This window comes from Accipiter gentilis, chromosome 29 (assembly GCF_929443795.1).
Source record: "Accipiter gentilis chromosome 29, bAccGen1.1, whole genome shotgun sequence".
Taxonomy (NCBI): domain Eukaryota; kingdom Metazoa; phylum Chordata; class Aves; order Accipitriformes; family Accipitridae; genus Astur; species Astur gentilis.
In genome coordinates, this window is record NC_064908.1 from 6,462,424 (window position 1) to 6,480,071 (window position 17,648).

The window sequence follows — 17,648 nt, forward strand, 5'->3', positions numbered from 1 at the left end:
ACAAGACAGCAACATGCCTTAGCATCCACACTGCTGCACCATCAAACACGTTCTTGTTCTTTGTAGCTATTATACCAAGAACTGTGCACAAAGGCCTGAAACACATCTCCACGGCATCGACTTGAGATGGGAACAGTGAGCTACAGAGCATTTGCAAACATCATAGGTAAAGAAAAAGGGGAAGTTGCAATAAGGCAAGCAAAGATAGCAATGTTTGAAATATCCCACCAAAAGAGTAGGGTGGTTGCTAGAGGGCCACTATCATACGGTGCCTGGAGAAGACACTGAGTGTTTGCACTAGTGCTTTAACATCCACAGTTTAGACCAAGTTACTCAACTGTTCTTAAAAAAAACAAACAAAACAAAAAACACAAAAAAAACACAAACCCAAGAAGAAAACATGCAAAACACTATGATTCCAGGACAGATCATTTGGATTAGTGTCACAAGTGGTTATCTTTAGGAGATTACTTCCCCCCACCCCGTTGTGTATGGATTACAACACACCATTATTATGGTTGTCTCCTCTCCTCCCACACGGCCTCCTGCCTGCCAGGGCAGCTCTCTGACGGGCAGGATCCCTGCCTGCACAAGGGGAAGTGCTCAGCAAGGCAGGAAACAGCAGGAAGAAAAGTTTTCAGAACAATTCAATGCTGCCCTGCAAACCTTGGCTCTCTGCCACAGCACTCTTGATCTTGATGCCACCTAACTTTCACAAGCAATGGTTCATAAGTTCCTCTCTTCCCAACCCCCACCCTGGGAGGCCCTGAGGTCTGATGTGAAGCAAGGAATAGCACCCAGTCAGCTAGAACAGGGCTTGAAACACAGCACAATACTGAATTTCAGCTGGAAAACCAGTCATCTCAAATGGGGCACACATTTAAAGGCTGCTAACCCTGAAGTTTCAGTCCCATTTGTAGGAGATACTGAAAGGAACAGGGAAGTGAAATTCCCCCAGGACAACTGCACACAAAAGCTAGTACCTACATGACCACCACCACAAAAAGCGATTGCAAGACATCCGTTCTTTAAGCATGGACAAGGGAAATAACAGGGTAACACCAGAAAATAAGGCAGGTCAGGAGCCATGTATTGAGCAGAGAGGAAAAATACTAACTGAATGCTTATCTGGCAGCTCATTTCGTATGCTGGTGAGGCAGGGGTCCTGCAGGACAAAACAGGTTTGTAACTGTGTGATTGTGCTCTGCGCTACAGGAACCCCACTCACAATGTTTCTTAACTGCTGAGTTGCTGGGCTCCTGATTCAAAATAATACTGCTTTAGTGCAATTTCCTGTGATCTTAGGACAGGAAGCAAAATTTTCTGATGCACTTATCACAAAAATGGCACGTGGGTCATCATCAGGCTGAAATCTCTCTGCCACGCAGATCTGACACCAGCCCATGACAATAATTCATCACAGTAGCTGTGCCAACACATTCCAGTGCCAGAAACCGGACATGAGTGGGTTGCAGGTATTCACGAACAGGAGAAACCCTCAGAATCCAGTCTCTGGAAGGTAGTCAGGTCAAGTGGGCACCTACTAAAGCAGGCTAACACCCTCTCTCCCCAATCTGCTCTGCTTCTGCCCCCTTTCTACCCTGTTCTTTCCAGCCTGCTTTCATTCTCCTTCTCTTTCAAAGCTCACCATCAAGACCACAAAGGCAAGGTTCCCCATCTTTAGCTTTCTCCTTAAGCTTCACTCAACCACTTACGCTTTCTGCCCTAGATCCTCTGCTCAAGAAGTCTGTAAGCTTTCCTTCTCTTCTCCACATCTTTTCATTAAATTATCCCCTCATTCCCCTCCCTCCTCATCTATCCTTTTTTCTCCCTTTGAATCTGAACTTTCCTCCTTGCATGCTGTAAAGGCACACACAAATCTGAGAAAGCCTCCTCTTGTCAACTCACTTACCTTGATCTAAACCCATGATAGCCTGCCAGGGTGTTACCAATTTAGAAGAATTTGTCCTTATTTTCAAGCTAAAATATGCTCTGCAGAGAAAGAGCCTGCAGGCAACTGAGCTGTGACACATCTAGAGCTTCTTTATAAAGCACTTCCAAACTAATTTTTCAAAGGCTTAAAACTTGGCTAAATTGAGACAAGTTTTCAGCTGGACATCAGCAGGCACACTTAACCCCAAAATCATCCTTTCAGAGTTTCAAATATTTGTCCTAGAGAAACCAAGCACATGACTTAAAAAAAAAAAAAAAAAAGAGAAAAAGAAAAAAGCATCAACTGTTTTGCTCATTAGAAGAAATAGTTTCCCCTCCCTGCACTAACCTGCCTCTTGGAAATAGATGAGGCATTTAGTCAAAATTCTCATTAACCAGCCAGCAGCAGCCTATTCATCTAGTCATAACTTTCCAATTGTTAAGCAATTGTGTGCATTTTAGAAACAGAACAATAAGAAGGTTTATAGCTAGCCTGCAGCGCTGCCTGTGTGGTGTCAGGCACAGAAACAGAAGCTTAGTGAGAGCTGTTAAGAAGAACAACCATGTGAATATTGATCTGCCAGTATCAGGAGATCCCACTATTGGAAATTGCTGCTCATTACAAATTTGGTAGTTTAATCAGGAGCTCAGTTGCAGGAGGTGTTACTCCTTTCTGCAGGGATAATCAAGGTGACATAGCTGATCAGCTGCCGTAACAATCCATCTTAATGCAAGCTGCTAAGTTATTCCTCCACTAAAAACAGATTAGCAAATTCACTTAGGCACAAACCAAGGAATGTCATTTTTTCCCAATACTACATACAGGGAAGACAAACAGTAAAACTGACTTTGATGAGCTAAAGCACCAAGTCACCTTGTGAGCCCAGTCCCATGTAAACCAGTTTTAAACTGGGTAAACTAGGGTTTCTGTCCACTCCCTCAGAATGGGACCCTCACGACCCAAGTACCACCCTGCTTTCAGTGACACCAGCCCGTTTTGAACACTATTTGGTTAGCGGGGAGGAGCCCAGAAGCTGGTAACAGTTTCTTACTATGATGCAGAGTCATTAAGCTGATATTCTCTCGATCTGCTGAAGCAGGCCTGAACTCCAGCATCTCTCCATAACCGCTTAATCACGCCAGCTAGCTCAGCGGTCATCACGCCTTCCTCTGCGCTTCCAGCTAATACAAACAACTGACGGGCATCGTCCTGCAGGAAGAGGGGAAATCAAAACAAGTTAGGATGTACACCTGTTTATACCTTTACAAATGACAGTGAAGTTTAACATCAGTAACGATCCCAGGGGCTGCGGCAATGGGTCTAAGGAATCATGGTCCACTCTCTCAGGCTGTCTGTCCAGTCTACGCCCCAAATCATTGAGTTATTTTTCTCCTGCAGTCAGAAAGGCAAATTCTGGGCAAGAAGCTCCAGCCCATAGGGCAAGATGCACTGATCACAGGTGGCACACAATGCTTCCGTTTGTGCCATCGCTGCAGAGATCACTGCTCCAAAGTAACAGGCAGCATTCACAACAGAAACATGAAATTTCAGCACCCTGGTGTAACATTTCAGAGAAACGGTAGCAATGCCAATGTGCTACCATAGACTAATAAACCTCTATAATAGTGTTGTACAGTATGGTGACAAGGAAAAATTCAGTATCAAAAGCAAGCTTTGGATGATTATAGGTTTAAGGCTTTGAGGGCTTGCCATTTGCTGCAATAGCTGTCAGAAGTAAGGGAGACCAATTTCTTAATAAAACATTTCATCAGGAGATGGGATGGACTGATCAGGATTTGAGTGTCTACCCTAGAGCATGAAAAAGTCTTCTTAGAAGTCTTAGAGCAGGACCTCACTCTTCTACAAGTTAACAAGCAGATTTTGAGAGTGAAAAACAGGCTGACCTACATCCCACACTGATGTTTATTTCTACAGTGATCAGACCTGCCAGAATCCTTTTGGGAGATGTAAGAGACCTTTCGCTACCCCAGCAAGTTCTCAACTTCAGACTGTCTCCTCCTAACATCAGCTCCTCTCACTTGAGCCCTAACCTGTACTGCCCAGAACATACCTAAGCTCCGGCAAGAGTCAAGTCGGCATGCTACTCCAAAGGGTACCTCCCTAGCACAAGCAATGGGCACCAAAATTAACTTAATCAAGGTCTGAACTGCCACAACACAGAGGTGGACCTCAGTTATGAATCTTTGCAGGTACAGCACTTATGGGCATGGCACTATGCTGACATGTCACTGCTGTGGTTTGCTGTGAGACAATAGATTTGGTTACCCTTGGTCTTTTCCTAGGAAACTGTGGCAAGTTTTTTGCCCTACAGGGTGGATTGGGACATAAGAAAATTCTTGGCATGAAGCTTTTGTTCTGCTTTTGCAAAGCCAGCTAAGCCTGGGCAGGTCAACTGAGAAAGGAACTTGGATTTTAACATCTCCCTCCTTCCAGCTACATTAGCTAGGCTGAGATCACCACTCGGCTTCAACAAGCACAGAGGAAAGGTGAATGCCAGGAAGGATTTGGAGCAGCAGCCGAACAACAGCCTAGGTTAACGTGCAAGTGAAGATATGCCCTTCAGTCCGGATGTTTGTATCGTCAGTTCAAAATATCTGTGGCTGCATCACAAAGAAACGGTAGGTTACTTCACTTACCGTATATTAACTGTAAGCATGAGGAATTAGTGCCAGATAGCAAGACTCACAGGCTGTGCAGCCACTGCCCTATGCCAATATACACAATTCCTTTCTTTCTCCTACATGTTTTCAGGAGTTCCTGACTTCCCATTCTGTCTGTGCTTTCCCCACCACTGTAGGAGTCAAGACCTCCTGAATTCAGTTTCTACCATCTTGAAGTGTTGGAGGTGAATGCTAGTAACAACCCAAGGAATCCGCAGAACTGGACAGGTGGGGAAAAGCAGGGCCTCAACCCCCAAAAAACTAAGAGGACAAGTACAAGTAGTGTAAGTGATTAAAATTTATTTGGCTCAGCTTAAAGATTAACTGGCACAATGCTGTGAAACACTACTGAAGATTGATGTCAAGCAATTTAAATCAAAGCTGAGAATTTTGTTAAAAAAACCAAACAAACAAAAATCAAATAGTTTAGCAAAGGTTTGGGATTTTTTTTTTTTTTTTTGAGCATTCAGACTACTAAAGGTTCTTACCCATAACCTCAGTAAAATACTTGATGCTTTGTACTGGCAATAAATTACAGATTATGAAAGGTCTTTTGCTATTGTATCTTCTAACAAACATATTTCCACTGCAAGTGTCACGGACTGAATTTCCAGGATTAACACAATTCACAGTACAAACTCAGACTAAGGGAAATAAGTGAAATACTTACTGCTCTGGCAACTTCCCCAAAATCTATCTTTAGCCTTCCCATGGCTCTTATGATTGCAATGATGGACTGGATAGTATTGCTGTAGACAACCACTTTATATTGCTTGCATTCTTCCTCCGAGTAGCCATCCTCATGAATAATCCTGGAAGAAAACCAAGCCATCATTCCCAAGCCAAACCAGAAGGGCACCACAGATTTCTTATTTCATCTCATACAAAAATGCAGTTTACATGCCTGCACTCTCACTTACTTCATCTGCTTCACAATGGTGCTTTTCCCAGACTCTCCAGCACCTGAAAAGCACAAAAAAATTCCAATTAGCAACCACATGAAATTAAAAGGAAAAGCAGAATGTACTCCTCCCAGTTCCCACACAGAAGTTGATGGGGTTTGGAGTAAGATGCTTCTTGTGCATTGCTGCTGGTAACAGAGCTCCACAGCAGCCGTCCCAGTCCTTTCGGAGGGATCACTGATGAGCACATCCACAGGTACGTCCTTCCTGCATTTTACTTACAGATGCTGACAGCCATTATGCATTTGTCTCCTCAAAAAAAAACCCAGACAAACAAACAAACAAACCCAAAAACCCCTCACAAACCAAACAACCACCAAAACCTAGAATTTCTGAATTTCTGGAGTACACTTCTTAATCACTGAGGCTAGGTCTGAAAAACTGGGACAAGGATTTCTTCCTACCATCCCTCTCTTTCAGCTCAATAACTACAGTCCAAGGTAGCCCTATAGTTAAGTGCATCAATGTCATCAGCTACTACCCACCATTACTGAGCTGTGCAAGATAAAAGCATTAGCCTTAAATAACCAGGTGGATGCAATCACAGATCCCAGAGCATTTTTACAAGGAACATCTAATTCAGAAGCAATTGTGTGTGATACACAGTGCAAGGGAAGCAGAGCCAGAATAGAGCTCAAAAGCATGCACAAATTGCTCTTGCAGATCTAGGTGAAGCAGCTTAAGACATTAAAGCCCAGAAATGTGTTACTATGTCAGAGCAGGAACAGCAAAACGGATCTTGCAGGTTCCCTTGTCCACTTAGCACAAAGTCAGCCAAATGTTGCTCATCATCATTCAAACTAATGCATTTTATCCACAGTGGAAAGACTAGGTGCACTCCCGTGATCCATTATTACTGCATAGTGGTAAGCACACCGATACCACTCCTGAGCTAGATATGTCTTAAAACAGCTCTGGCAAAATTCAAAGAAGATACCTGTCTAGACTTGAAGTGGCAACTAAGATGTCTGTGAATCACCAGCAGGAAGATCGGGGACTGGGTTCCTGCTCTTACCCTCTAGCTGCCAACACTGGTTCCCACAGCCACTAGACAACTCGGGGATCTTCACTGTGGCACACCCATATGCTTCCACCCACAGAACACGCAAGGCAAATTGTAATTGATTAACAAGCTCTATTCTCTATCATTTCCCACAATACAAGGATTATTATTCTGGGAAACTGAGGATAGAGACCCACGGGTTTAGCTCGGAAATGAGCCTTTGCCACAGGATGATTTCCAGTTGAAATATCAGACCTGCAGGCTGTGGCACTTGGACATGCCTGCACTGCAAACAGCCTTCCTTCAAAGAAAGGCAGAGAAACCTGGCTTGCCAAACCTCTGCAGACCTGAGGGCTCTGAGTTATCCCTGTCTGTCTGCAAAACAGCAGCTAGTTAATCTGATTTTCACGGCTTTTTCTCTTGAACCACAGAGCACTCACAAACCACGTCCCCTCCCACAGGCACAAGGCAGAAACTACCTTTGCACATCCGTGCAGCTGCTGACACGCTTGCACAGCTCAGTGCAGCAGACACCTATTTCAGGATTCAAAACCATCACGTTATCACAGTTTACTGAGCTCTGCAGTCAGCAGCAGTGGAGCTGCACTGCCTGCACGCATGCCTGTCCCAGCCATGAAGCATGTGAAAGGCATGCACGGCGTTACTGCATGTCAGCAGAAGCAAAGGTCCTGAATTACTCTACCTCGTGTGACCGCAACAGCAGGAGTTCACTGCAAACGAGCCAGACCAGCCGCTGGCTTCCAGGCTCCTCAGCCTGAAAGGCTCAATCTGAGCTGCAGAACTGGGTTTGCTGAAGGCAAAGGAATGAAGTTGAGCCTGCCTGGATTTGGATATATGACTCAAGAGATCCTGAATGGACTAAAAGACCCAAACTCTCATTCCCTTCTAGCATCAAGGCACCAGATGTCTCAGTCTACACAACGCAGCAGTGTGCTAACCCAGAATGGCACTGCTAAAGCAAGGTGAGCTTTGTTGGAAGAGAAAAATCATGTTTAGATTATCAGACCAACAGAAAAAAAGAGGAAAAAAAAAAAGAGACCAGCTATCAGGAATGCCAGGCTGTGAAAACTGGACTGTGGCATATTTCTCCAGAAGAAAAGCAGAAAAGCTTTCTGGTGATACCTTTGGGAAGCACGGCTTCCAGGAAAGAGCTTCCCAAGCCTCTCGCAACACCCAGAGAACACCACTGCATTCCAGTTTCACTCTCGCATCCTACAAGCCTCAGGAAGGCCAGCTCCTAGGAACAGCACCATGAGCAGGCTGCGAAAGCAGCAGCACTTTTTAAAAAAGTAGAATTCACTTCAGTCTCACGAGTTCGTATTATATCGGCAGAAGGACCAAGAAATCAAACCCCTGAAGATAAGAGGTTGCTTTGTAGGCTTTATGTTTGTGATAGGTAGAAATTATTCCCTTGCTTGGAATTTTGTACCCCTTTTAGCCTGCTTATTTCACATTCCTTCATTTTTTTCCCCCCAATATCACTAGTAAAACCCTTTTGGCTGATAAGGGAAGTAAAAGCACTGGCAGGAGCATTAAGGTGCAGGTGACAGCGGTGACTGGGAAGGAACAAACACAACTGCTGCTTTCTGATCAGTTACACAACAGCAGATACAAGCAGCTCATTCACCAGTGGTGAACAAGTCGTGCCAACCTGAGCCCAAGACCTGTCTGTCATTGGCAATCGGGACTGAATGAAAACAACTCAGCCTTTACAGCCGTGCGCTTGTATTTCCACTCCCAAGTTCATCCCAGTCAGTTCCCAGATGTTGGCGAAGATTCCTGAGGATCCATTGCTGTATTAAATTACAACAAAAAGTTTCCCCAACATGAGACAAGGTCATTTTCAAGCTGAATGTGCATTTCCTATTTGCACTTAGACAGCTTCAAACCAAACAAGCAGCCAAATATTTTTTAAAGGTCTTGGTGGCTAAACAGAGCAGATGCAAATCAGCCTCTTCACAGAGTAAGAGCTGTCACAGTAGGACAAGCATTTTCGTGGCAAGTTCTCAGGCTGCCAAATAGGAGGAAATTCAAGTCAAATGGTGCCTTGACTCATTATACCCATTTGCAGGTGTCACCGGGTTGTACCTCCATCGTGGGGTGGCTGGACAAGGATTTCTATTTCTTTGGATCCATTTTGCACAAGAGAATAGAGAGGCAACAAGAGAAACACATTGGTGTTCAACAAACAAGTACCCAGCGCACAGCTCCTGAGGGTGCCATGGCAAGGATATACACCTAAGAGCACTGACACCTTTAAATGCCAATTGCTCAAATACCGCCTTGAGTTTATCTGTCTCGACATCTCCCTCAAAGGACCGTAACACTAACAGCTGCACCACACAGTAAGAAAACTGTTTCCAAGGTAGGGCATGTAGTACAATTTAAACCAATTAGCCTTTAGTTTAGGTTGAAGGGTTACCAGATTAGAGCCTCTCATGACCAAATACTTCCGGACCGCCAAGTTAAATGTCTGCAAACCAAAGAATTTCAACTTTTAAATTATTCCTAGGCATAAGGCAATTGAGTATTTTGTTTTTCTTCCCTCAAGCCTTAAAGAAAAGCTATTGCTGGTTCGGCCTCAAGTAGAGCAGGCAATATAAACTAGATTCCACCGTCAAAGCCATTCAAGAACCATTAACAGGGATGAAAAATTAAGCACGTTTTAAGCAGAATGCCCTAAAATCTGCTCAGATGTTGGAGTTAACACCTTCCACCCAAGCAAATCCTGGGCCTGAAGCACACCATGCCAGCAGGGCTCCCCACTGCAGCCCGCAGCCAGCTATGGCAAGACTCCATTTGAAACCAGCAGCTTGCAGGAAACATCCTTTCCTTTAGCAGGCAGTTTTTCTTTTGTTATCGCCTCCTCTCCCAGCTGCCAAGATGTCTGCACCTCTCCTCCGGCTGGCACAGATTTTAACAGAGACGGCATCAAGAAGGGCTTGGGAATATCTGTGTTCTCCTGCTACAGCTCCTCCAGCGCTCAGCACAGCAGCATTTGTGGTCAGATGTGAAAGTGTTAACGCTCTATAGACTCAGCACTTCCACCCTGGGAGGAACACAAAACCTCATTTTTATTTTCCACAGCCATCCTCCACATTCCCCATATTAAGATGCTGCAATTTGAAAGCTTCGGTGTCCCAAAACAGTGGTGTACAGCCCAGAGTCCCAACAGCAGGAACTTAGAAGAGACTTTTTGAACATAGCCTCTCTGGCTTTTATTTCTCGTCGTCATATTTGCTGTCATTTCCTCCTTAGATTATCTTAAAATAATCTGCTGCTGCAGCAGGCAATGCTGAACTTATACTACCTGTCATTTGACTGACAAAACAGTATCAGATACAATTATGCCATGACAACATAGCCAAGTTGGTTATACAACACTAATTCAAACCATATTCGTTTAACTCCTTCCCTTCTCATTTCCAACCCCCACACACTTCAGTGGAGTTTAAAAGAGCAGCAATCCACACTCTCAGTGGAAAGGATGCTGGTTACTTAGCAGAGGTAGGAAATAGTGACCCACATCCTCTAAACCTCTCTTCTTACCAACATACAACCCAGAACTGGCTCCTACAGCACACACGAATGGTGGTCACAGCTACAAGGGCATGGCCAAGCATAAGTCACCTCCTCTGGGACGTTATTCCTAAAGGAGTTTTTCTTGATGTTCCAGGTCCTCTCACAGACTCACTCTCTACTTCTGCAAGAGCCATCCAGACAAGGTACCTCGTTAAACAGTCATTTAAAAACGTCTGCCCTCCAGCTCCATAATCATTTGCTGGGAGCTCCTGCTGGGGTGGCAGGTGTTTGCCGATGAGATGGCCAACATCAGGCACGGTCTCATCTCAATTGCTCAGAAAAAAAGCATTAATACTGCCCTGGTCTATTCTGAGATATCTGTACTACATCCTCCCACACAGAATTAAGCTTTTTCAGGGGCCCCTCTCACTTTATATCTATGCTTTTACTCTTATCTTACCTCCCACCCCAGACAAGGTCCACAATCATTTGCATTTTACTCTTACTTTCCAGCCCTAGCTTCAACATCTCCAGGTCTCACTGTTCTTTGAGGCTTGAAACTTCTCTAAAACATTTGCAGATGTACACACTGCACAAGCTGCTATTCTCCTTTTTCTAACTCACTGGAGTGGCTCTAAAGGGTTTGCATAAAGAGATCCATATTGGACCTACTTGGTAAACAGCTTTTAATCTGCACCCTTTGTTCCCTGCTATCATGCAGCTTCATTTACCCTGATGCATGGTGTTTACACTTACAGTGTGGCTTAAGCCTTCAGTCACGTACCTTTAGTAGGGTAAAAAAAAAGAGAGTAGGAATTTAAATGCTACTGAAACACTCCTCCAACCTACAGAAAACTGATGCTTCGCATTAGAAATTAAGATGATGAGTGCAAGTATAGAGTTACACTGAAATTCTTACGGACTCCACAGGCAAAGCACCTAGCCTCTGGGATCACAGGCAGGGACCAGATGGGGAGCTAGAAAAGAGTTAAAAAAATCATGAAATATGACACCATACCTTACTGGGTTCAAAAAATATGAAAGTCGGAGCATTACTCGGACATTTCTCACTGTAAAAGGAAAAGCAACCTTTCCTTTTTGCTCCGATTAGCACAGCTACATAGGGATCACATTTCATCACAAGAAACCTAGACTGACCGAAGCAGGGATGTTTTAACTCCATGGAAAAATTGTTTCAGAAGTCTTAACTTCTCTTTTCCCAAATTAGCAGCAAGGAACCTATTTATCCCACAGCTCTGCTTGCACACGCTAGACATGAAGAGCAGCTAATCTGTCACAACGCATTTGCTGCTTTTTTATTGTGGTGGCTTGCCCCACTCGATCGATACACACTCTCCAAAAATTCAGTGAAGTCCTTGTTCTTCAACACATCCTTCAGCTAGCAACCCTACGCTCCAGAAACCAGCCCAAGCCAGGAGGCACCGCAGCTCCTGCAAACCCCCAGAGCTCACCCCAAACCATCCAAGTAACACCCCAAGTGCTTATGGGAGAGCTTGGCACCATCAGACAGCGCTGAGCTCCCTTCTGCTCAAAGGGTGGCAAGCCTTGTATGAAGACCTACAGGCAGATCCCTTTTCCCTCTGGAGGGGGAAGGGACAGGGGAGGGAACCTGAGCAGCTTTCAAGCCATATTAGTACTGGCCCTGGGAGAGCAATGCATACAAAGGGGGGAAATTATCACCCAACCACTTCCCCTGAGGAAGCCAGAGGCTTTCCTGTAGCAGGAGAGGGGAAGCCAAGCAACTCGGCATGTCCACGCGCTGGAGATTACAGGGAAGAGAGCAACAAGTAAGCTACCAAAACACAGCTTAGACTGGGAATTACAGGTCTACGCAACTACATGCTGGATAAAATGTTTGCTTTTAAACCAATTACTTCTTAATTCATCCTGCTTGGGAAACAAGGAAGGTAGGTCAAAGACTACCTACGTCTTCCAGACATGAGCTTCCAGTTCACTGCTTCAGAAGGTACTAACAATCTTATTTTAAGTGCTTTTTTTTCTAAAGCCTTATCAAAACTGCATTAAGCTGTACTTCGGGTGAGGAATTCCACACACACACCACCCCAGAATTAAGGGGAAAAGCCCTGCAGCATTTGAAAGTTTCTGAAGAGAAACCATGTCACTTCTGAAACAAATTCTTACTAGAGACAGAGAAGAGATGCACCTGGAATATCCATTAACGCACAAGCAAGGAACATAAAAATTAGCGGACTGACATGTTCTGATTTCTAGCCTCTAGAGGAGAGCATGCACAGCTTGTAACTACAGCAACAGCCCGTATCGGCTTTAAAATCTCAGCAGAGGTTTGGCAGAAACTTTGCCAGACCATTCCTGAGGCAGGATGATGCTGCAACCCTTGCTGAACTCTGAAATCCACGGGAATTTCTTAGTGTTTCCAATATCTCCTCTTAAAAGAGCTTGGGAATAACCCCAGACGTTTCACTTGAAGAGCTTGAAGCTGCAGGGCTGACCCTTTCGTGCTAAGGTGTGGCTATAAAGTGACACTGAATCGCCTGGCTATGGTTACAGCCCACCTGCAAAACCCCAAACTGAACAATCTCCCCTCTGACAGACTAAAAAGGAGCCAAAGCAACAGTATGACAAAGCTATCAGGAGTTCAGACCCTAAAATATCAGGGGATTCATTGCAAACATGGAGCAGGAGCTATTCAAATCATCATAAACCCCCATGGATATCTCCCTGATAAAGCAGATGTTTCCTTTTGTCAACATTTATCCAACATCCCACCCTAGCAAATGAACACGAATACCTCCCCATATACACAAACATGCTTCTAATGTAGTTTTCCACAATGCTGCCCTCCTGGTTTGTATTTCACCTGGAAAGGCTCTTAGACACCCTGCACATCCTCCCACAGCCCTTGTCCCTGTGCAGCTGCATTTCTGGAAGGCTGAACTACCAAGTCCTCTTTCTCTTTGCCGCTTCCCTCGTGGTTTCCAACCTCATCATGTGAATTCAAATCCCGACATCCCCACCTTCTTGTATATGTATTTCTAAGCAAGGGCGAGCTTGCCATTTTGAAAACATAAGTAACACAAGTCCTAGGATCACCTCAACAGGCTTTCAAATGAAATGCAGTATACTGCTTTGCCTACTGGCTTACCTGGGCTGCAGCTGATACACTTTCCCCCCCCCACCCAGAAGGCACCTGGAAGATGCTCAGGAACAGCAGCAGCCCCAGAAGATTTCCCAACACGGAGGCGAGCAATGCAAGAGCTGTGACAGGGTGGCTCTGGCCAGCCCAGCCTGCGAACCGCCCCACTGTGGTACACGCCGAGGAGCTGCACGTTTCCACTTCATATGCTCACAACGGATCACAGGCACTTCATGCTGCATGCAATTGCATTTATTTTCCATATGAATCTAATAACATCCCCATATGAAGAAATCAGGGAAAGAACTAGTCCTACATACATCATTCAGCCATTCAATATGCCTTAAAATGTTGTTTACATAAGCCAGAAAAATTAAGACTTGAAACCATAAAACTGTAAATGCCTCAGTGATGAACATTAACCCCCGAGTACCCAAGCATTATGTTTTATAAGCTTTTTTTGGATTTGCCTTGAAACTGTCGGGGCATTCGCCTTGTTTTACATAATGGCTTTGAACACGTAACGATTGCTTTAAAGCTTCTGCAAAGATTTTTAACAGGTGCCTTACAACAGAAAGCCTTCAAGCACCTGGCATGGCAACTGCTGCCACACAGGGCAGCGCCAAGGCCAAAGCGCATCTATCAACCCAAGAGAGCATGCCAAGGAGTCAGTGCCAGCATGGGGAAGACCAGCAACTGATTTAATTTGCAGCATTTAAAGCAGACATCGCACTACATCCCAGCCTAATGGCAGCAAGGGGCTGGGAAATACTAGGTTCAAAGCACCGGCTCCACTTCACACTGGAGTGCAGTTAAAAAAATCCTCTGACCATTCAGAAGATTGAGATATCCCCAGGAATTCTGCACCAGTCCTGCCGACCACCAGGAAACACTGGCCTGGTGGAACTAGCTGTCTGCTAATGCACCATCACCCACACGCAGATCTGAGTGACCACTGACGTCACCGAGAAATTGCTTAAGAAGTTGCAGAAATAGGCACAAAATCATGCAATTACAAAATTAAAGAGGTTAGGAAAGTTTTTTCCTGATAAAATTAAAGATAGAAACTGGAAAAAGGAAAAAAAAAGACTAATCTTGGAAGGCAGGCAGATTGGTTTTTTCTCCTCCTTGCATAGCTGTTGCACTAGATCTTAATGACCATGTAAATTTGCAGAGGCACAGCTAAGTAAGAGGAAAACTGGTTTACAACGACTTGTAGCCATGAAGTGGACAGACAGCAACTGTTGACATTCCTCCATTGTCATCCGTCAAGCACCTTGTCTTGCTCTAAATCTAATTTTGACAATAAATGTCAAAGCAGTGACTCCACAAGCAAGTCTTGTGGTGAATACAGGATACTGGTCTTACAGGGGATTGTCTTCTGCACTCAAAAAACTGCAAGGCTAGTGTGCAATACTATTTGGGTGACAGCATGAACATCCTGAACTTTGGCAACATCCCTTTTTAACTTTGATACAAAATAATTTCTTGTGCAAAAAACTATTTTCATCCACAGCCAGAATCAAAGTAAAATTCAAATTTGATTTAGGAGAGGGACGCTTAACAACTGCATTAACCTAACCTCAACCCTGCAGCACAGCCACCACCCGCACAGGGAAGAAGGGCTGTCACAACTGAAACTGCTGATAGCCACAAACTCAAACGAGAAAACATCTCCCTGGTGGAAACAAAGCCTTTCATTCCCACCACGAAGTGGCCAACTGGCCCAAGGGTGAAAATTGTAAATACCAGCTGTGACCTTTCCTGTGAAGCCAGCACCAGCTACACTCATGGTAGGATGCCATAACAACCTGCACTGTTGCCAGCACCCTGTATCCTAAATGCTCAGCCAGGGAGCCCTGAATTCCCTCCTCTCCATCCAGAGAGTTCAAATCCTTTCTGAAGTCAGCTGCAAACACCTTGTCCTCTACAGGAAAAGGCCCCTCTGCTGCACTTCAAGCTACGCAGCTAAGAGCCAGCCCAGGACTTCTGGTTTGTAGTTGTTTTTGCAGCTCTTTGAACAACACTCCTGGGAGTGCTTTAAACTAATTGTGCCTGCTGTTGAGCAGCATGGACTCAAGACACCCACCGATATGCAACACGCTGCCACAACGTGTCTTTTGGCTGAGGATCAAATGAACATCTCTCCTGGCTGGGCCTCCCGGGCACCCCTTTCTCACCAACAGCTCCTTATGTTCAGACCATGTTTTTATGCTCTTTACACCAGATCTAAGTTTAAGCATGAGGAGCAGCTTCCAGTGAAGTGCTGCAGCATGTCACAAATGCAGCAAACATCTTCCCTAACCTGTTGTGAGAGTTGTCCTGAAGATGCACTCCACAGCAGCTTTTTCATCCTCCAAATGCCATGGAATAACACTGTAATACCAATCCTTCTTGGGCAGGATTCACACAAGTGGATGCTCTTACAGAGATACAGGATAAAAAAAGGCACTGCCTGGTCTGCTTGGATACTAGCATGGGTGGAATAAAACAGAGAAAAGCCTATAAAATGGGAATTATATCAAAAAGCAACAGATGACTTGGAAGGGGAGGGAATTGTGGGAAGAGAGGGATTTGGAAAAGATTTTCATTAGCCTCGTCTCCCGAGTATTGAGTTTCTTCTTGTGATGTGCCTGTTTTTAAGAAGTCAAACATCCACTGAATTTGATGCAGGGACAAGAGTCTTGAGTTGTTAAAAACACTTATCAAAATAAGCAGCCGGGTGGGGAACAGACTGTTAGATCCCCCGCTGAGGGAAAAGCTCATTCCTCAAACATGAGGGAGTTCACCGCAAAGACCCCAAAACACAAAACTACAGGAGGCTGAGCTCAACCGGCACCTCCACTCACCCCAGAATTCAGATCCTGCTCGTTGTTTGTTTTTAAAGATAACCCAGCCAGTGCCACCCTGGTAACGAGGGAAGGTTAAACGAGGCAGAGAAGTTACCAAACACCAACTGAGAAAACATGAAATAAGAGACAGGCATGGGATCACCGCCATTGCTGGTACCCGTGGGGGAACAAAAGGTGACGGCACAGAGGCAGGGTATCACCCGCGTCTTGCCACCCGGTTTACGAAGAACACACTAGAAAAATAATCAGCATCTGCCGGTCATCTCAGATGCAAACCCTGTTTAAGTCATTAAGAGACACTATTTGATCCCACTTACATGAGGAGCAAGTGTCTTCTGTATCTGAAGTGGGGAGCATCGTGCCTCTACAGCTGTAGTTACTTTAAAAAGCCATGTTCTAATTAAAAAATTCTTCACAGCACACTCTCCTCTTCCAAGAAAAGTTATTTCAATGCTCTGCCTCAGAATTTAATGAAACTTGAACCATGTCCAGAGGGCTCTTGGAGGATAGGATGAAATCCCAATTCCCCAGCCAGTCACTCCATGTGTATGAGATGTGTGTTATAAATTGTCTGTCCTCGGCTCCCAGTGCTGGGCCCAAACATGCTTGTCTGTCTGTCTTTACACAAGCATGTGATGTACACACAAACCCAGGCAGAAGTCATCAGCCAGACAGAAGTCATCCCGTCCCACAGCTGGCTAATGGCATTGGATGTGACATCATGCAGAAAACAGAAGTTTGCACCTACACGGCAGCATCCAGCATGGCAAGATGGTCTCTTTTCCAAGCTGCAGTTGCCCTGATTAAATCACAGCTGACTCAAAAAACTAGTGAGGTTAAGTCACCCTGAAGAATTATTGTTTTGTAGATAAGAAACATTTTGCCTGCCCTGCGTCTGTTTTTGGTGGGCAAAGGGCAGAAGACAAAGCAGAAGGTACACAGAGATCCTGTGCTTGGTCCTCACCCAGGCGGATGGGAAAACACAGCTGTAAGATGTAGCTCTGACATATGAAGACAGGGAAATACTACCACCAAGACAGATACTACCTCCATCTCAGTAGAGGACAAGTGCATTGGGTCCTCCAAGTTCAAAACACAGACAAGAAGTGCTGTGTCTTTGGAGAGATCTGACCTATTATCAAATTGCTTCAAACATTCTCCGCTCAAAGGGGTCACCAGATGGCTGTGACACTTCTACACAAAGATCGGGATGTCTCAGACATGAAGAGCACCTTTCACAACCCAAGCTGGGAGTCAGGCACTGAAGTGATCTCATCAAAACTCCCACCGGTTGCCTCTTCAAACTAATTGGATTGAGGTATTTAATTTTTGTCTTATGAAAACGCAACTTGGTGCTGAGCCGAACTGCTGGATGTGTGAGAAAAATCTTCACATGGCCACGAGTCACAAGATACACACCATGTACCTCAGAGAGCTGGTGGGAAGAAAGCTCCAGACAGCTCAAAGATCAGAAAGGACAACAGCTCCCTCCAGGTCCCCCAAGCAGTGTCCCCACGTCAGCTCCAAGCTGGATATCT

The 17,648-nt window shown here is 44.9% G+C and overlaps 2 protein-coding genes across 2 annotated transcripts in view; one reads left to right on the forward strand and one right to left on the reverse strand.

Annotated features, from left to right (window-relative positions):
• LOC126052234 (potassium voltage-gated channel subfamily A member 2) overlaps nucleotides 1-17,648 on the forward strand; it is a 358,553-nt gene that overhangs the window by 332,224 nt on the left and 8,681 nt on the right. The gene's annotated exons all lie outside the window — the stretch shown is intronic.
• The window catches only part of GNAI3 (G protein subunit alpha i3), a 32,017-nt gene that overhangs the window by 9,456 nt on the left and 4,913 nt on the right, over nucleotides 1-17,648 (reverse strand). Inside the window, exons 2-4 of the mRNA XM_049832660.1 lie at nucleotides 5,535-5,577; nucleotides 5,285-5,426; nucleotides 2,985-3,142 (exon numbers count right to left, since the gene is read on the reverse strand). Of these exons, the coding sequence (XP_049688617.1) occupies nucleotides 2,985-3,142; nucleotides 5,285-5,426; nucleotides 5,535-5,577 (343 nt within the window). The remainder of the gene's footprint in view (nucleotides 1-2,984; nucleotides 3,143-5,284; nucleotides 5,427-5,534; nucleotides 5,578-17,648) is intronic.